General features: G+C 42.4%; 1 protein-coding gene across 4 annotated transcripts in view; it reads right to left on the bottom strand.

Moving 5' to 3' along the window:
• Positions 1-4,657: 4,657 nt before the first annotated feature.
• Positions 4,658-20,567, bottom strand: part of RALBP1 (ralA binding protein 1) — a 43,106-nt gene continuing 27,196 nt past the window's right edge. For 3 of the 4 annotated variants that reach the window (XM_061169002.1, XM_061169003.1, XM_061169004.1), the window contains exons 4-10: positions 19,371-19,720; positions 17,791-17,952; positions 16,669-16,800; positions 11,797-11,904; positions 6,212-6,333; positions 5,848-5,971; positions 4,658-5,087 (exon numbers count right to left, since the gene is read on the bottom strand). In XM_061169002.1, the coding sequence (XP_061024985.1) occupies positions 4,881-5,087; positions 5,848-5,971; positions 6,212-6,333; positions 11,797-11,904; positions 16,669-16,800; positions 17,791-17,952; positions 19,371-19,720 (1,205 nt within the window). In that variant the 3' untranslated portion in view covers positions 4,658-4,880. Of the gene's footprint in view, positions 5,088-5,602; positions 5,641-5,847; positions 5,972-6,211; positions 6,334-11,796; positions 11,905-16,668; positions 16,801-17,790; positions 17,953-19,370; positions 19,721-20,567 lie in introns of all 4 variants that reach the window. The other variant, XM_061169005.1, reaches the window with a different exon arrangement.

Here is a 20,567-nt window from a genome sequence, read left to right as displayed (position 1 = left end):
TTGTTCTTTAATTCTTCTAGGTCTTTGTTAAACATTTCTTGCATCTTCTTGATCTTTTCCTCCATTCTTTTTCCGAGGTCCTGGATCATCTTCACTATCATTATTCTGAATTCTTTTTCTGGAAGGTTGCCTATCTCCACTTCCTTTAGTTGTTTTTCTGGGGTTTTATCTTGTTCCTTCATCTGGTACATAGCCCTCTGCCTTTTCATCTTGTCTATCTTTCTGTGAATGTGGTTTTTTTCCCACAGGCTGCAGGATTTGGCTATGTTTTTTAAAAAATAAGTTTTATCATCAAAATACACTGGTGCAAAATTAGAACTTGATTTTTCCCTCTGTTAAAAAGACAGAGTTCTCTTCGATTATTGGTCTGCTCTTTAAAGAACTAGTTTTTGTTTGTTTGTTTTAGCTTTTAGTTAATCTGCCTGGACAGCAAAAATTTTGTACGTTACCAAAATAACTGACTCTGCTTCATGTTATCTTTATCAGGTCTTTTCTTACTTAGCAAAACCTAGTCTTGTCAACGTAAGGAGCACTAACTTTTGTTTACCTTCTCTATTTGCATTTAATATCTGGTACCGTCACTTTGGTGCATTATTATATCATAATGATTTGTGATCCTATTTAATCAAATGTTTGATCCTTTTGACATTCTCTTAAAATCAAATTACTAAATAAGAGTCTTTTTGACCTCATAGTAAACTTGGAGGTTTCCCAGCGGGCTCCTGGAAAATCTCAAAGGATTTGCCTCTCACCTTGTGAAACATAGATGTTAGATTACATTTTTAAGTCTTTTGTCATTTACAGACAGTTACTGTTTTACTCAGATGCTTTTGCAAAAGTGAGACTCACAGAAAGGACCCTACCAAGAACTCTTGACCACTGACACTGCTGCCAAATTACAAGGTGTTGAACCTCAGGGGTATTTCACAGCTGAAAAAGGCTCCGCTGGACATCTGGCCCCGTGCAAACGCTGGAGACCTCCAATCAAACCGACCAGGAAGAGGAGCAGCTGACATCAAGGTAGGATGCTTCCTCCCAAGACGTCAGATCAAGAGGATTGAGAACCTTTCTTTCCACATTTCTTTCCATTCCTCCTTCCCTCCCTGACCATCCTTTTCCTAACTCCTACCCCATGAAGGCCTTTCTGATTCTTCTGTTCACCTTTTGCCTTGCTTTGGCCTGGAAAGAGAATGCCATTGTCTCAGGCCATTGCCAAGCTGGGAAATCAGACCTCCAAGTAACTGCTGGACTTGCCAAGAGGCTGATGATCGGGTAGTTCTGTCCATCACAAACTTCGCCCTGATTCCCAAAGTGACAGTTTCTCTGGAACAAACTCAGCCTTCTGTCTGTCATATCAGGACCCTGGGTCCACTTCCCCATCTCTGGTTAGCAACCCCAAACCCAGGGAATATTGCATCCAGACTAAAGAAGGGACACGAGACAAGGGTAACCAGAACAAAACCACCTGTGCAGCCTGCAGATCCTGAAATTTTACTGCCTCCCTGGCTGTCGCCTTTCCACTCCTGAGCCAGACTCAAGCCAAAATTACCAGAAGGCATTCATGATTCAAAATTCACTTCCCTCAGCAAATCTCCACTCTCCTGGCTAGGAGAAAGTGCAAGTGAGGCTATGATCAGGGACCTCTCCTTAACTCTGAAGGATACTGCAGAATCTGCTGCTAAAGCAAGAGCTGCCCAGCAAAAAATCCCCAGACTCGCTGGCCAAAGTTGTTTTTGATAATAGGATAGCTCATGGTTACCTTTTAGCTGAGCAATGAGGTATCTGTGCTGTGGCCAACACCACCTGCTGCACCTGGATTGACACTTCTGGGGAAGTGGAAATTCAGCTCTGTAAGATCACTGAACAAGCCACATGGCTTAAGAAAATGATTCCTTCAATAGGCTGTTTCTTTGACTTACTTGACTTTGATTGCTTTGGGTCTTGGTGACCCCAGACATGGGATGATCCTGCTTGGAATAATCAATCATAGTAGCCACCCTGGTGCACTGGATTCTCTCAAAAGCATTCAACGCATGTTTGCAGCTGCTAGCCAGCGAGCAAATGATCTCCCTAAGACTGGAACGTCAGAAAAGGAACAAAAAGAACCGCCAGCTTAAAGAATGTGAACCCACACAGACTCAGCAAAAGCTGTGAGAGCTCCAGAGCAGTAGCTGGGAGTAGGGCCAATGCCTGAAATCTTGATCACAATTCTCAGGCTGAGAGTCTGATTAAAAGGGGAGAATTGTTAAAAGGCAAAATAGTGGGCCCAAAATGGAGTCCCCTAAACCAACAGCCCCCAACCTTTGTGGCACCAGGGACCAGTTTCATGGAAGACAATTTTTCCATGGGGGGGGAGGGGTGGGGCGGCGGTTTTGGGATGATTCAAAAGCATTACATTTCTATTATTACATTGTAAAATATAATGAAATAATTAATTATACAACTCACCATGATGCAGAATCAGTGGGAGCCCTGAGCTTGTTTTCACTTGCTGCTCACTGATCGGGTTTTGATATGAGTCTGCAAGCAACTGATTTATTATGCTCTGTGTGCAGTCAAACCTCTCTGCTAATGATAATCTGTATTTGCAGCTGCTCCCCAGCACTAGACTGCCTCAGCTCCACCTCAGATCATCAGGCATTAGACTCTCATAAGGAGCCGTACCCTAGATCCCTCGCATGTGCAGTTCACAGAAGGGTTCGTGCTCCTGTGAGAATCTAAATGCTGCTGCTGATCTGACAGGAGGCAGAGCTCAGGCGGTAATGCGAGCGATGGGGAGTGGCTGTAAATACAGATGAAGCTTCACTTGTCCGCCGCTCATCTCCTGCTGTGCGTCCCAGTTCCTAGGTCTGTGGCCTGGGGTTGGGGACCCCTGCCCTAAACGAAGCCCCCACGTCACCAAACTGAGACTTAATCATAGTTTTCGCTTCCCCAGAACTGGAACCTGAAACTGGCAACTGGGAGTCACGTGATCAGCACCAGGACAGTGATCTGCCTGACCCCTGCCGTCCCCTACAGCAAAGTGACCTGGCCATGACCAACCTTTCTGCCAAATCAGGCCAGCTGACCTGTGCGTCGGCTGGAAGGGCAGAGCTCACCTCCCACTGGAACTAGGGCATTGCTCACAGAAGCAGCTGCAGATCCAGGCCAGCTCAGCACGAGCCAGTGTGGTGGAGGAGGAGGAGGATGGCGGCAAAGCCTGCTGACCAGCAAGTGGGCATTGACTCTGCCAAGGTGAGGGATGCAATGTGAGTTGACACACAAGGTTCTGTGCGCTCCTGGACCTTGAATGAATATCAAACCAACTCCTTGCCAGCTACAGGGCACTCAGTTATTTCAAAGAAAGAACAGGTACGAAAAACGGAAGTTTTTTTTTCCTCAAATGGCTGTTGAATTTATTTGCTTGATCAATAATGGTCCTGGCAAAAATTAGTTAACCAACACTGAGACAACTGTGATGAAATACTAATTTTAAAAATTCATGACACTGTGATAGAAATTAGTTTAAACACAAAAGAATCCCTTCAATATTGCCAGCAAATATAAAATGAATGTAACATGACCGACAGGACGGCAAGAAGGCTTTTATACGCTTATATTTGACACCTGACCGTATTTTCAGTCACCGTAATATCTTCTCTCCAGATTTAAAAAAATAGTATGCTGATTTCTATAACAAAGCTTTTTTTGTACAAAAATCAAAGAATGGCCAACAAGTCACAACAGTGCAATAGGTAGAGAATAAAAAACCGCATTAAACAGGTGCTGAAAATAAATACTAACCAGGAGGAGAGGACAGAGCCCTCGGCGGTGGGGGGGGGGGCGGGGGGGGTGTTTCCATCACCTTCAGTGTGTGGGGTTTGTCTTCACAGCCGTGAGAGCTGACAACCTCGTGGAGCCACTTATTCGGACACAGCAGGACTGGACCGAGTGCCTACGAGCCGGCCTCCCAAACACCTCAGGTTGCCAGAGACGTGGTGGGGTCAGGACTACGGCTGACTCCAGAGGAAAGCCATTTCCTATCGCTCAGCCTGGTCAACTGGGCACCCAGCAGCAGTTCACCAAGCCCCTGTGGACACTGACATCTGAAATCTTGTGTAAGAGCATAGCTACCCATCCATATGGCTTATTCAGGCAAAGAGATGCTTACATTCTAGCCCAAGCAAGCAACCCACGACGTTCTGTTCTAATGGCAGGTTGGAGAAACAAATCCTCTGTGTGGATGCCCCGGGTCCGGGCAGCCACTCCCACGACCCAGCGACAAGCATCCGCTGACCCCAGGCAGCAGAAGCCGGAGGAGCCGGGCGGCTGTGGTGACCCTGGCCGGCAGGCAGGCTCCGGGGCAGCTTTGTCTGCGGCTGCACAGGCTGCTGTGGTGACTTGGGCCCGGGGTGTGGGGCAGGGAAGGTCACCCCCATGAGAGAGAGCCACTCAGGCCAATCGGGAAACGTGAGGCGGCTCCCAGGACAGAATCTGCACCGCGGAGGCATGAAGGCACAGGCGAGAATGGCGGGCAGCAGAGACCCTGGAAGGGGACACGGCGCGGGCAGGAGTGGGGCTGCCTTGTTTGGTTCCCCCTTGAACGAGAGAAAAATCCTGATTCTGCCGTAATAAAAAAGCAAAGAAAGACGATTTTTGGTTTAAAAAGAAGCCACTCAAGGGTTAAAATAGTTATTTTAAGTTAACAAAGGAAATTAATCTTCAAAGAAGCTGACACTAGCTGGAAACTCATCTGTGCCCGACAAGCCCGCACCGCGTGCCGCTCTGTCCTCGTGTCACCTGCGCTGAGCACCACCCGCGTGGAGGAGGCGTCTTTACAGTGGGGACAGCAGAGGCGGCGCTGACGGGGCTCCAGGCCGCTGCTCGCTGGCGGGTGGCACTCAGATGGGCGTTTCCTTCCTGTCCCTGCTGGGCGACGGCCGGGGCTGCTCCTTGCCGCCCGGGGGCAGCTCCCTGGCGACAGGCTCAGGCTCCGCCGGGGGCTCGGGCCGGGCGCGCTGCAGCTGGAGCAGGCGGAGCTGCACCCGCAGCTCGATGATGGCCTCACGCTCCTCGTGAATCGCCTGGTTCAGGTGGTTGTTCTTGATCTTGAGGGACAGAGACAACAGTGCTCACGTCAGCAAGAAGGCTGCAGGATGACAACTCCCGCCGACCACAGAAACCTGGCGCCACACCGGAGCTACCCGCCCTCGGTCAGCGAAGTCCAGGTGATGCCCCGCCCCACAGACCCCCCTCCTCCGGCATGGGCGGCTGCTCAGCCCCGCTCGCTCGGCGCCCTTCCCGGGGCCCGTCCCTTCCCTTCCTGCCCACTCCGAGCGGCCCTGTGCCGACCTGCGGGGCGGCCAGATGGGGCGGGGGCCCTTGTTCAGACCAGGGGGCTGTTCCCTTCGTTGCAGCAGCCTGACCTACAGCCCGAGTGCTGAAGTTCTGGAAGACCGTTTTCCTACTCAGCATGTTCGTATGCTCTGTAAAATGCTGAGCAGGCGAGGTGCTGCCAGCTGGCCCGTCTCCCACGGCCCCCTGGCCTCGGCCTGCGGCTCTGGGGAGAGGACTCCCGAGCTGGGATCCGGTGTGGAATTGCCTGGTCTGTCCCGGCACCTGCCTGAGGGAGGGGAAGCCGCCCACGGCCCTTGGGCTCCTCTGTGAGGAGGGGAAGGCGAGAAGGGAGACTCTGGTCAGCATGCTGCCGGCTCCCCGCACCGCGTACCCCTGCGCGCTCCCGGGGGGCACCCCCCAAAATCCCCCTCCTCGGCCTGCCCGTCGGTCACCGAGGGCAAGCAGAACACGTCTGCCGGGAGCCCCGCGCTTGCCACGACCTCAGTGCAGCCTCGGGTCCCCCGCGCCCACCTCCAGCTCCTCGTTCTGCCGCTGCAGGTCCTGCAGGATGAGCTGCAGCTCGTCCTCGTCCTCGCTCTCGCTCTCGCTCTCCGATGAGTACTCCTCGGTCTCGCTGCGGCCGTGCTGCTGGCGGCTGCGCGGGGGCAGGGACAGGGCGGGAAGCGCGTTACCAGCCAGCAGAGACAGGCCCGTCGTCTGCCTCTAGACTGACCAGCTTTCCGTGGCTGCACTCGATACCGCACCATCCTTAAGACTTAATAAAGAAGAAACTGAAGGGTCACTCTGACGCCTCCACACGGAAGGCTGAGCGCTGGCCACCTGTGCTCGCGCGGCAGTCGGCATCCCTGGAAACCAGCCCGTGGCTCTCCCTCACCTCTGGATCTCGGCGATCTCCGCTCGGAGGCGTTCCATCTCTTCTTTCTCCGAGGCGATCTGTCGGCGCAGGAACTGCTCCATGGCCAGGAGCTCCTCCTGTTCAGTCAGGATCTCATTCTCCTAAATAATGACCACTGGTGAACACCTTGAAGAGTCTGAGTCTAGGAAATGTCACTCTTTTGGGGTCTCCTGTCACCCTGAATTGTTTTGCCCCATACACTAACACACAAGTTATGGGAAAGCTTGTTGTACTGCACACCCCAAAAATACCCCATTTCCCTAATGTCAAGAAAAGGCTTCTTTGAGAAAAGGTAGACTAAGTTGTTTGGGAGGAATGACTAGATTTTTCTCAAGACATAAAATGCCACTTAGGAATCCTTCTTTTGCAAAGGCTCTGCATGCCGCCAGCACACTGGGCACAAAGCAAAGTTCAAGTGACTCCGTGTGTTTTTGCTTCCCAGTCCTTTCTGAATGCCTTCCCACCGAGAGAATCTATTTTAGGGCCACAGTGGGCTTTGACAGTGTCACTAGGAAAGAAGGACCCACGAGATGAGCAGCTGGTATCAGCATCACCTGAAAGTAGATCTAGTGATGGAAAGATGTTCACAGAAGAAATCTTGTCTCCTCACCACAAGCCACCATCCTCCTCAACCCATGTCCCCAGAGATAATATTTAAACAGTAAATATTCTCCTTTAACAGAATACGCACTTCTAAAACTGATTAGCTCACCTAAGGGGATAAATCCCTATCTGCCCAAGATCTAGCTAGCCCTTTCAACCTAGTGAAAAGAACCAAAGCAGACAAAACTTAGGAGGTAACAGAGATGGAAAGCTACAGAACTGAGCTGGAGGCAGCGAAGGTCTACAGCATTTTTTTCCAAACTAACATGTAGCAAGAGGATAAGAACCTGTGATCAAACATGAAAGATGCTACGAGTCAAGTTCTAAAGTTAACTACCCAAAGCCTCCCATGTGCATAAAGAATCTCTCTCGGAGATGTGATATACATATTCCCCAGGTGTTTCCAAACGCAGAGATTTCTCATCTTTTACCTCAGTGCACTTAGGAAAGCTACTGTTCCAAGAAATACCAGATTGAAAACTCTGAAATAAAGACATATTTGGGACTTGATTCTCTCTTCAGGGGAGAAGAGTTATAAGTCCCTGGTAGGCAAAACAATGTATTTTCAGAAGTGACAAAAAAGGATTGAAACTTGTAGGGCTTTGGGTATCCCACATACGTGAGTTTCTGGGAGCACAGACTATGCTGTCAGAGCCTAAAACTTCATTCCTTTCTGTTAAACTCTGGGAATTTCCAGAACAGAGTAAGGTTGAGTGAGAAATTTGGAAAGAAAAGAGCTCATCTTTAGCTCTCTGCCTGGAATACAGTAGATACTCAAGAGCTGTTTGCCAAATCGATTAATGAATAATCAAACAATTCATCTCCAACAACTGACTTTCACCTGCAAAGAATAAAATAAAATATCTAACAGGTGTTATTAGCAACGACTATCAGCTAAAATCTGTTACATTTCAAGGATCTCAAACTTTGTAACATCAGGAAGAACAAATTTTAAAATACTGAAGTCCAATCTCATTAATATGGAACAACTACACTAATTTGTAAATTAGGGGAAATACCTATAACTCAAGACCTGTGTGTGAGTGAAATGAGATGAAATAAAACATCTAGAACAGTTTCCAGTAAGAAGCAATCACTCAGTACAAAAGGTAGTTTCTTCCTCCAGCTGAACATTTACCCAAACACCACATAAAGGTAGGGCCAAATACGACAAGTAAGCCCCTCTAAAACCTCTAAGTCTTCTTATTAAGTTTGGTTAAAAGATTCACACCTCTGTAGTTGAGCTTCTCAAATTATAATATAAAATGACCATCAGCAGTCTGGCAACACACTCCTGAACAACCAATGGGTCAAAGAAGAAATCAAATATTATCTTGAGACAAATGCAAATGGAAGCACAACATACCAAAACTTAAGGGACACAGAAAGAGCAGTTTGAAGAGGGAAGTTTATAGTGCCAAATGCCTACACTAAGAAAAAAGATTTCAAACAGTGTATCTTTATACCTCAAGGAACTAGAGAAAGAACCAACTAAACCTAAAATTAGCAAAAAGAAGAAAATACTAAAATCAGAGCAAAAATAAATGAAATGGAGACAAGAAAAGCAATACCAAAGGTCAATGAAATGAAGAATTGGTTTTTTAAAAGATAAACAAAATTGACAAACCTTTACCTAGATTAAGAGAGGGGACTTAAATAAAATTATAAATGAAAGAGGAAACATTACAACGGATACCACAGAAATACAAAGAATTATAAGATACTACTATGATACCAACAAACTAGATAACCTAGAAAAAATGGCTAAGTTTTTTGTTGTTGTTGTTGTTTTGATTCCCTCTATTTGCCATTTCTTCCTGGGTAAGTTCTTAGAGGCATTAAAACCCACTAAGACTGAATCATGAAGAAATAGAAAATCTGAACAGACCAATAACGAGTAAAAAGATTGACCCAGTAGTCAAAAACCTCCCAACCAAGAAAAGAGCAGAACCAGATAGCTTCATGGGTGAATTCTACCAAACACTTAAAGAAGAATTAACACCAATCCTTCTCAAGCTCTTCTGGAAAATTGAAGAGGCAGGAACACTCCCAAACACATTTTACGAGGCCAGCATCACCCTCGTGCCAGAGCCAGATACAGACACCACAAGAAAAGAAAGAGGCCACTATCCCTGATGCACACACATGCAAAAGTCCTCAAAACACATGCTAACAAACCAAATTCAACAATACATTAAAAAGATCATACACCACAATCAGGTGGGATTTATCTCTGGGATACAAGGATGGTTCAACATAACACAAACCAATAATGTGACACACCACATTAACAAAATGAGGGATAAAAATCATATTATCGCAAAGATTCAAAAAAGCATTTGACAAAATTCAACATCCTTTCATAATAAAAACTCTCAACAAAGTGAGTATAGAAGGGACATACACAGTGACATGATATGCTCATATGACAGGCCCACAGATAACATCATACCCCAGTGAAAGGCTGAAAGCATTTCTTCTAAGATCAGAAAAAAGACAAGATGCCCATTCTGTTCAATATAGTACTGAAGTCCTAGCCAGATTAATTAAACAAGAAATAAAAGGTATCCAAACTGTAAAGAATTAAAATTTACTGTTTGCAGATGACATGATCTTATACACAGAAAACCATAAAGATTCCACCAAATAAGTGTCAGAATAAACAAATTTAATAAAGTTGCAGAATACAAAATCAACATACAAAAATCAGTTGCATTTCTATATGCTAATAACCATATGAAAAAGAAATTAAGAAAACAATTCCATTTACAATAGCATTAAAAAAAGGCAATAAATTTAACCAAAGAGGTGAAATATCTGTACACTGAAAACTATAAAACATAGATGAAAGAAATTGAAAAAGACACAAAAGATAAATGGAAAGATATCCCATGTTCATGGATTGGAGGAAATAATGTTAAAATTTCCATACTACCAAAGTAATCTACAGATTCATTGGAATCTCTATCAAAATTCCAATGGAGTTTCTCACAGAAATAGAAAAAACAATCCTATAATTCATACAGAACCACAAAAGACTATAAAAAATAGCCAAAGCAATCTTAAACGAGATGAACAAAGTTGGAGGCATCATCCTACAATCAAAACAGTGTGGTACTGGCATAAAAAAACAGACATATACACCAATGGAGCAGAACCGAGTCCAGAAATAAATCCACACATTTGTGGTCAATTGATCTTTGACAAGGATGCTACTACACAATGGAGAAAGGACAGGCTCTTTAATAAATGGTGTTGAGAAACTGGTTTTCTGCATGCAAAAGAGTGAAAATGAACCCTTACCTTATCTCACTCCATACACAGTAATCAGCTCAAAATGGAGTAAAGACTTAAATATAAGACCTGAAACCATAAAACTATTAGAAGAAAACATAGGGAGGAAGTTTCTTGACATTGAGTCTGAGCAATAATTTTTTAGATATGACCCCAAAAGCACAAATATACAGTAGACAAATGGGACTGCATCAAACTAAAGAGCTTCCACATAGCAAAGGAAACAAAGGAGTGAAGAGACAACCTATGGAATGAGAGAAAATATTTGCAAACCTTACATCTGTAACGTACGTATAAAGAACTCAAACTACTCAACAGTAAGAAAACAAACAACCGAATTAAAAAATGGGCAAAGGACCTAAATAAACATTTCTCAAAAGAAGACATACAAGTGGCCAGATATATGAAAAGATGCCCAATGTCACTGATCATCAGGGAAAAGCAAATCAAAACCACAATGAGATAACACCTTCCACCTGTCAGAATGGCTTTTATCAAAAAACAAAAGAAAACAAGTGCTGGCGAGGATGTGGAGCAAGGAAACCCTTGTGCTCTTTTAGTGGGAAGGTAAATTGATGCAGCCACTATGAAAAACAGTATGGAGTTTCCTCCAAAAATACAAACTAGAACTATCACATGATCTAGCAATCCCACTTCTGGATATATATCCAAAGTAAATGAAAACAGGATATTGAAGAAATATCTGCACCCCCATGTTCACTGCAGCATTATTCACAATAGTCAAAATACGAAAACAACCCAATGGTCAATAGATCAATGAATAAAGATGTGATAGATAGATATTTACAATACATACATATATACACACACACATATATATATATAAAAACATATATAAAAAACATACAGGGACTTCCCTGGTGGTCCAGTGGTTAAGAATCCATCTCGCAACGTTGGGGACGCCGGTTCAACCCCTGGTTGGGGAATTAAGATCCCACATGCCGCAGGGCAACTAAGCCCACATGCCATAACTAGAGAGAAGCCCGCGCACGCACTGCAACGAAGCGAAGAGCCCACGCACCGCAATGTAAAATCCCATGTGCCACAACTAAGACCCGACACAGCCAAAAAAACAAAAACATATTTAAAAAATAAAACATGTAAACACATACATGTAAATACACACACAATGAATATTATTCTGACATAAGGCGGCAATCCTGCCATTTAATAGAGCATAGATGAACCTGGAGGACATTAGGCTAAGTGAAATAAGCCAGACAGAAAAAGAAAAATACTGTACGATCTCACTCATTTGTGGAATCTAAGAAAAAGTCGAGTTCATAAAAGCAGAGAGTCGAACAGTGGTTACCAGGGGCTGGAGGGTGGGGAAAATAGGGAGGTATTGGTCAAAAAATACAAAGTTGCACTTAATGTTGAATGACTAAGTCTAGAGATCTAATAATGATGATGATAGTTAATGATACTGTACTGAATACTGGAAATATACTACGAGAGTAGACTTCAGGTGCTCTCATCACAAAAGAAAGGTAACTGTGTGAGAGGATAATGTTAATTAGCTTGATTGCAGTAATCATTTCACTATGTAGAGGTGTATCAAATCATCATGTTGTACACCTTAAATATACACAATTTTTATTTTAAAAAAAGAATCTTGCAAAATAGAGAAAAAGAGTTTAGCTTACCTGGGCAAGAAGAATATTTATGACTTCTTCATTTTCATTCATTTCTTCTTTGGAAACATCCTCTTTTGAAAGACTGGCTATCTCTTGTGCAATCTTGGTTTCACACTCCTGTCAAGTGAGAGAAATGAAAAGCACTGGTCAGCCTACTGTTAACACATTCAACAAATTCACACCATCACCAGTCCAGAAGTTTCCTTCTCACCTCCTAGAACTGAAAAAGTAAGAGTGACACAGTCCGCTGAACCATCTGGACATATGGGTGTCTGCTAACTGGGCTTTGAAAATAACATGTGGATCTCAGTCTGTGGCTGCACTGGAAGAAAAATGTTCAATTTTAATGTGCTCACCATTTCTGGAACCCTCCCACATAAATTACCTTCTGTAATACTTTTTTTTTTGGAGGGGGCTGATTTTAAGCATACAGTTCAACTGGTTTTGACAACTGTATACAGTCAAGTAACCACCGTCACAATCACGACACTGAACATCTCCATCACCACGAAGTGCCCTTGGGCTCTTCCACCATCTGCTGCCCCTGGCAACCACTAACCTGCTTTCCACTGCTCTGGTTTTGCCTTTTCTTATGTTTCATATAAACTGAATTAATCAGTAGTAGTCTTTTTTATCTGGCACATTGCTAATTTTGATTCATCTATTTTGTCATTTGTATCAGTAGTTTACTGAATAACATGCCATGATGTGAATGTACCCCAATTTGTTCATCCATTCACCAGCTGATGGACATTTCGGTCCTTTCTAGTTTTGAGCAATTTTAACTAGACCTGTTATGAACACTATGTATTTGCTTTGTGTGGGTATATGCCTTCTTCTGTTAGATAATACCTAGGAGTGGGATTGCTGGGTCAGATGGTAACCTCATGCTTAACTTTAAAAGAAAATGCCAACTGTTTTCCAAAATGATTGAACCAAGAGCAATACAGGAGAGTTCCAGCTGCTCCACATTCTTGTCAACACTATTTTTAATTTTAGTCATTCTGGTTGGTGTGTAGTAGTATCTCGTGATTTTAAGTTGTATTTCCTTAATGACTAATGATGTTGAGCATCTTCACATGTGCTTATTTACCATCCATATATAATCTTCAGTAAAGTGCCTGTTCAAATCTTTGCCTTTTTAAAATTGAATTGTTATTGTAACAAATGTACCACTCTGGCAGGAGATGCTGATAATGAGGGAGGCTAAGCATGAGGGGGGAAGGGGTATATGGGAATTCTCTGTACCTTTCCCTCAATTCTGCTATGAACCTAAAACTGTTCTAAAAAAATAAAGTTTAAAAAAAATTGGTTTGTCTTAAGAGTTTTTTTTTTATACATACTAGTTCAAGTCCTTTATCAAGTGTGTGTTTTTTGCAACTATTCTGTCCAAGTCTCTGGCTTGCATATTCATCTTCTTAATATCTTTTGAAGAGCATGTTTTGATGAAATGTAATTTACCAAATTTTTCTTTCATAGTTCAAGGATTTTGTGTCCTATTTAAGAAATCACTCAAACAGCTCATACAACTCAGTAACAAAAAAACAAAAAAACCCAATCAAAAATGGGCAAAAGACCTAAACAGACATTTCTCCAAAGAGGAAATACAGATGACCAACAGGCACATGAAAAGATGAAATCATCATCGCTAATTATTAGAGAAATGCAAATTAAAACTACAATGAGGTACCACCTCACACTGGTCAGAATGGCCATCATTAAAAAGTCTACAAATAATAAATGTTGGAGAAGGTGTGGAGAGAAGGGAACCCTCCTACACTGAAGGTGTGGAGAGAAGGGAACCCTCCTACACCAATGTAAATTGGTGCAGGTTCCTCAAAACACTGAAAAATAGAGTTGCCATATGATCCAGCAATCCCACTCCTGGGCATATATCCAGACAAAACTATAATTCGAAAAGATACATTCACCCCTATGTTCACAGCAGCACTATTCACAATAGCCAAGACATGGAAACTACCTAAATGTCCATTGACAGATGGATAAAGAAGATGTGGTATATATATAAAGGAATATTACTCAGCCATAAAAAAAAGCCATTTGCAGCTACATGGATAGACCTAGAGATTATCATACTAAGTGAAGTAAGTCAGAAAGAGAAAGACAAATACCATATATATCACTTATATGTGGAATCTAAAACATGACTCAAATAAACATCTATGAAACTGAAACAGACTCACAGACATACAGAACAGACCTGTGGTTGCCAAGGGGGAGGGGGGTAGGAGAGGGATGATGGATTAGGAGTTTGGGATTAGCCGATGCAAACTAGTATATATATAGGATGGATAAACAGCAGGGTCCTACTGTATAGCACAGGGAACTATATTCAATATCCTGTGAAAAACCGTATGGAAAAGAATATGAAAAAGAATATATATACGTATAACTGAGGCACTTTGCTGTACAGCAGAAATTAACACAACACTGTAAATCAACTATACTGCAATAAAAGTAAAAAAAAAAAATCACTGCCTAAGCCAAAGTCAGTAAGATCTTCTCTGTTTACTTCTGGAAGTTTTTTTAGGTCTTAGTGTATGATTCATTTGGAGCTAATTTTTGTATATGCTGTGTGGAAAGAGGGAAAAAGTCAGGTTCTTTTTTTTTTTTTTTTTTTTTTTTTGCATATAGATATCCAATTGTTCCAGCACCATTTGTTGAAAAGAAAATCCTTCCCTAGTCAACTGTCTTAGCATCTTTGTTGAAAATTAACTGCCCACACATGTGTTGGTCTATTTCTGGACTTTCTTTTCTGTATGTCTATCCTTATCCAATATCGACTGTCTTGATTACTATAGCTTTACAGTAAGTCTTAGTATCAGGTAGTGTGAGCCCTCCAATGTTGACCTTTTTCAAAACTGTTTAGGCTATTCTAGGTCATTTGTATTTCCACACAGATTTTAGAAGAGCTTGTTAATTTCTACCAAAATCACCTGTTTAGATTTTGATTGGAATTGAATCCACAGATCAATTTGGAAAAACCTAACATCTTAACAATACTGAGATATAAATATATTTTTAATTTATTTATGTCTTTTTTTTTTACGGTTCACTATCCAATAGTTCATTGCGAATATACAGAAATACAACAGACTTGTACATCTGATCCTGTATGCTACAATGTTGCTCAAGTCACTTATTCAATTTTGTACAGATTCCTTAGGATTTTATATAGAGACAATCACATCATCTATGTATAAAGACTGATTTCTCTCCAATCCGTATGCCTTTTTTTCTTGTTTTAGTGCATGGCTAGAACGACCTCCAGTACAATGTTGAATAGAAGTGGTAAAAGCAGAAATCCTTGCTTGTATACCCAACCTTAGAGGAAAGCATTCAGACTTTCACCATTAAGCACAATGTAAATCAGAGATTTTTTCTGTAAATGCCCTTTATCAGGCTGAAAGGCAGTGACTGCAAGTTTCTGTCAGGAGTTAAGTGTCAAATTCTGCCACATGCTTTCTCTGCATCTACTGACACGATCTTGTGGTTTCTTATTTTCAGTCTGTTAATATAATGAGTTATATTACTTCTATCTTTAAAAGTCATTTATTCCTCAACGTTGAAATCAACTTGATAGAACTTTTGGAGCACTTTGTGAATTAGTAAGCAGACATGAAAAGATAGCATCAAGAAACTGGCAAAGTAGAGGTAATCCATCCCTTTCTATATTGGCTCTGGTTTGCTATGTCACAATTCCTTTATCCAAGAGAGATGCAGGAACAAGAGAAAGGAAGCCGAGCCCACGTGAGCCTGTCCTGGGTGAGAGACCCTTCATTAAAGGCTGCTGGGCAATGCCACAGGGTGGACAGCGACCACAGGAGGACTGGCTGGTCTGTCACTAAAACCTGATTCCAGGCCAAATTGTGAAGGGGATAATTAATTAATTAAAAACAGGCACTGGAAGCAAAAGATAGATAATCTGGCAAGTGGGGAAAAAAGGAGGAAGAAAAATACACAGAGGGCGTCTGCTAGTCCTAGAGTCCAGGTGTACAAACTCCATCACAGCTTCCTTCCTGACAAAGCTATCTCCACATAAGTGCGAACTGCTGCCCTCGAAGCAACATGCATTGTCTTGTCTTTTAGCAAAACCACAACTGCGACCCACCATGGACCATGCTGTCCCACTCTGATAAATGCTAACTCATGTTCCTTGGAAGTGCTCTTTGGACCCCGGCATTGAATCTGCACGTGGGTTGTAAGAGGGTCCAGAGATCTGGGACCTCAGCCTTGGCGTGGCCGGGAAACTCAGAGTCCCAGCGCCAAGCAACACACACTAAACTAGAGGGAGACCAACAGTCTGGCTCACGAACCCCAAGCTCATCAGGAGGCACACGCCACCCTGCCTGTTACCAGGTAAAGAAAGCCCCTCCTGATCTTCGGTACCTCCGTGTGTTTCTAAAGAGCTGACTCAAAGCCCTCAAACTCCCCTGCAGTCTTTGAAACATATCACCATCTGACTGCTTCTCACGCCTGGAAACCTGTTTACAGGTACAACCAAGCAGGAAATGACAAAACATCTTTTAGCCAAATAGTCTAATTAAAAAGCTCAACTTTCTAAATTAAATGAAGCATTTTCCTGATACCAAGCTGAAGGATCAATAATCCAGAACTGGGAACATGTGAACAAATCTCCCTTCAGGGAACTTTCCCTCAAAAGGTATTTACACTGGGTTGGCCAAAAAGGTCATCAGGCTTTTTTTTTAAAACAAAAACCCAAAGAAACTTTTCAGCCAACCCAATATAAATTGGGTTGTACTTTAAAAAAATAACTTAAAATGGTATATAAAAGATTCCAGTGCACTCTTTTTACATTTCATTATAAACATGATGTGCCAAAATAATAAATTTACTCACTTGTCTTTTAGCTTCTCTCAGTTTTCTTTTGAGGGCTGTCAAAATTCTTTGTACTTCCCATAATCTTTCCTCTTTAGATAAATCCTTTATCCCACCCTGCAGATCTCGATGTAAACAGTTCAAAAGAAACTCCTAGAAAGTAACACACCACACACTGTATAGGATTCCATGTCTTGTCATCTTAAAACCACATGCAATTTCTAAAAATGCAGAATCAACTACTTTTCAATTATCATTAAAAAAATGACATAATGCATGAATTGTTTTTTCAAGGCTATGACTGAAAAATCATCTTTATTTTTTCTGCCTGAGCATTGGGTTCTAATCCATCAATTTACATTGGTTCCCAGTAGTCAATTCACATCCCTTCCCCCAACACATCAACTACTAAGAAATGGGAGCTCAGAGCAGACAAAAGGGAAGAAAGGCAAGCAGGGATTTGATAACTTGTATGCAAACAAAAGATGTAATAATTATCAAATGTAAGTAAACGTCTTAGCCTTGAATTTCTTATTGAGCTTGCCAAACACACACAACCAAATGGCACTGTTTCAGTAGCACAGTGGGAAAACACAGGATTTGGGGTCAAATCCTGGCTCTTCAGCTTAGTAACCAGGTAACACAGCATAAGTTATTTAACTTCCCCAAATTTCATTATTCTTATCTGTAAAATAAGGCCAATAAAGCAGCCTTGTCCAGATAAGCTAACATTTTTGGACTGCTTACAACATACCTGGCACCATGGTGAACATCTTTAACGCATTATTTCATTTAAGGTAATCTTCACATCAAACCTAGGAGAGGACTCATTTTTAAATGCAATCCCCAAGGCTTAAGGAGGTTAAGCAACGTGCCTAGTTAGGAGCAGAGCAAGAATTTAAAGTCAGGTCTTTTGATTTCCAAACCTGTGCTCTGTCCACTATGATGTTCTGCCTTAACTGGCATGAAATAGTGCCAGATGGGAAGTTCTGGCTTCAGTGTGCCATGAAGAGTATGCCTGACGCAGCTCCAGACACACAGGAAGTGTTCAAGGAACAGGAGGCCATCGTCCTCAGCACTGCAGTCTCCCACGGGGTTAGAGCAAGGGCTGGCTCTGGGGGCCGGGGGGTGGGCTGCACGCACCTGTCTTCTGATCTCCTCCTTGATGCTCTCTTGGGTCTCGGGCAGTGTGGGCATCGTGGCCATGTTAGACCATCGCAGAGGTTTCGTCACTTGCTTCAGTGTCACATTTCCGAAGAGCTCTTGCACATGTGTGAAAAACACATATAGGACACGATTGCTAATCTAAAAAAAAAAAAAAATAGAAAAGATTTGCAAGAAAAATATTAAAATTATCATTTCATTTCATTTGTGTCTGTTGCCTAAGTGCATCCTCAGTAGTGACCAGACATGTTTTGCTAATGAGTGGACAATTTAAAGAAGAGAATGAGCAAGTATGAGTTAAGTCATGGACTCAGCACTATGAGGAATTGCAGGGAAAAAGCCAAGAAATGGATGCACAGGCCGATGATCATCAATCTGTTCTGTTTTAGCGCCATAACATTAACTGATTTTTTAAATCTTATGTTCTTTATTTTCAAGTTACTGTGATACATTTTAACACATGCAACTGGATCTACTAAGGAACAAAGGAGCCTGCAGCTGCAGAGCTGGGCTGAGTGTGGTAGCCCCCGCTCCAGAGACGAATGCTTCCGGGCAGACTCCAGAGCCCGTGTTTAAATAGATGCTCCAATGCTAAGAGACCAGGACGTTAGGCTGGCTAAAAAGCTAATAAAAGAAATTATTTCCTACCTAAAACTTATTCTGACAACACACCTGAATCTTCTGTGACATCAACAGCCCTACTACAGTTATATTAAGTAACAATGTAATATTTACCAAATTCTGAAAACTTGACTAATATGAAATTTGAGAAACATTTTGCTTCCAAAATATAATCAACAAGCAATGAAGGAATCTTCAGTGAAAGAAAATACACTCTTATGTGTAACAGTGTGTTATAACAGTGACCAATAATAACCTGGTATATTGGCCAAAAAGAAGGCTTAACATAAAAACTATAACCCCATCTCATGTTTTGCCCTTTGTTTTTGGCCTGAGTGAAATATCAGTAACTCCAATTAAAGGATAACACATGCTCTATGCCAGCACCAAGTGAGCAGCAGAAAACGAAGGCCAGGAATTTATGTTGTAAAGAGACACCAACTAACACACCACCCACCTCTCTGAAATGCCTCCTCAGATTAAGATTCTGTAAAATACTCTATACACACCTCTTCATGAATGAAGTCCTCAGGTCAAATCCCTGACCAAATGAACAACGTTAGGCCCCCTTGAGCCTGAGTCTGTATGTGTGTGTGATATGACTAAGCAGTAATGCTATTTGATGAAGTAACTGAAATCCTTAAAACAGTGCAGATGAACTGTAACTGCAGGCCCCTCGGGCTCCTCTTCCACTAAGGACAGATCACTGTCATCAGGAACTGCTTACAAACTACACCAAAGACTGGACAATATTCAAATCTCACAGCCACAGCTAAAAGGCCAACATGCTCATTACCTTACATGCCAACACTGTCCACACTGTGAAAGAAAAAGGCCAACATTCAGGCTAACCCCTTACCCACCATCCCTGGTTCACTGCTTGGTATGTGACTCAGCAACAGGAAACCCTCCCTGCATCCCCAGGGCCGGCTGTGTACCTGGACAGTCGGGCTGAGCACTATAGAAATGTTCTGGATGTTCATTTTTGTTTCCAGCTCCTTGGCGATAACGTGATCCATGTGCACGATCAGCCAGGAGATCAGCAGACGGTTACACTCGGGCAGCTCCTCCAGCAGACGCTGGAACTCCTGCACCTTCTCGCCCTCCGAGCTCCGCCCACAAGCCTCTTCAAAGCGGGGAAGCAGCTCCTTGGTCAGCAGGTTCTCGGGCAGGTCCCGCAGGTATTGTTTCAGCAAACTGGCTACAGTGTTAGGCTCATACTCTTCCAAGTTTGGAGACTCCTCTCTGTCATAGGCTGCTTTCAGCTCATCCACCTTGGATTTAATTCCTTAGAACATTCGAATTCAGAAGAGAAACAAAGTATCAAGAAAAAAAAAAATCAAACACACAGCTTTCTTCCCCAGTGTGCCCACCCCTGGGGGAGATCAGAGAAGAGCCATCCTGACCATATGAAGTGTTAATCTGCACATGGTTCATACAATTCCTCCATTAAAGCAGATAAAAGACTACACTTAGAGGATGAATTTAACCAAAAGCTAAATGATAATGGACAAACTCAGTACTCAGAACAAAAGTCATAGTAACCACAGAAACATCAAGCAAATATGCCAATCGATTCAGGGGGAAAAAATTGTTTTTTATTTAAAGATAGGTAGGTAAAAATTCAGGCAAAAATTAAACTACAATCCAAGCATATGCCTTGTTCTACAAGAGTGGCCAACCGCTTTTCCTAACTAGCCACAAGACTGACAACATAAAATACAACTCAGTACATACAAGCACGTTTCAAAAAGTTGCGGGTGACTACTCTTTTATAAGTAAAAATTGTATCATAAATGCAAAAGGTGAGCTCACTATCTAAACAAACTCTTTGAAAACTGAAAATTATTCATTACATAATACCCATCTAATTTCTAAGTTTAAGTTCTTTACATGTTTTCTTAATCTGAAACAGGGTTAGAACAAAAGAAAAGTGAAATTTGGGTTACTAAAATCAAATTGTTTTGCTTTTCTTACTGGACAGAAACACACACAAATGTTTTTCAGACACTAAGTATTCTAGATTTTTAGTCCAATGTGCATTTAAGTGACATAATTCAGTGACGCTGATTGCTCATGAGAACACAAAGTAGCTTTCTGTTGTTTTCAATACTTAAAACTTTAGGCCAAGATGT

The sequence above is a fragment of the Eubalaena glacialis genome, chromosome 15, assembly GCF_028564815.1.
Source record: "Eubalaena glacialis isolate mEubGla1 chromosome 15, mEubGla1.1.hap2.+ XY, whole genome shotgun sequence".
In the NCBI taxonomy this organism is placed as follows: Eukaryota; Metazoa; Chordata; class Mammalia; order Artiodactyla; family Balaenidae; genus Eubalaena; species Eubalaena glacialis.
Note: the sequence above shows the minus strand (reverse complement) of the source record. Positions and strands in the feature narration are given on the sequence as shown.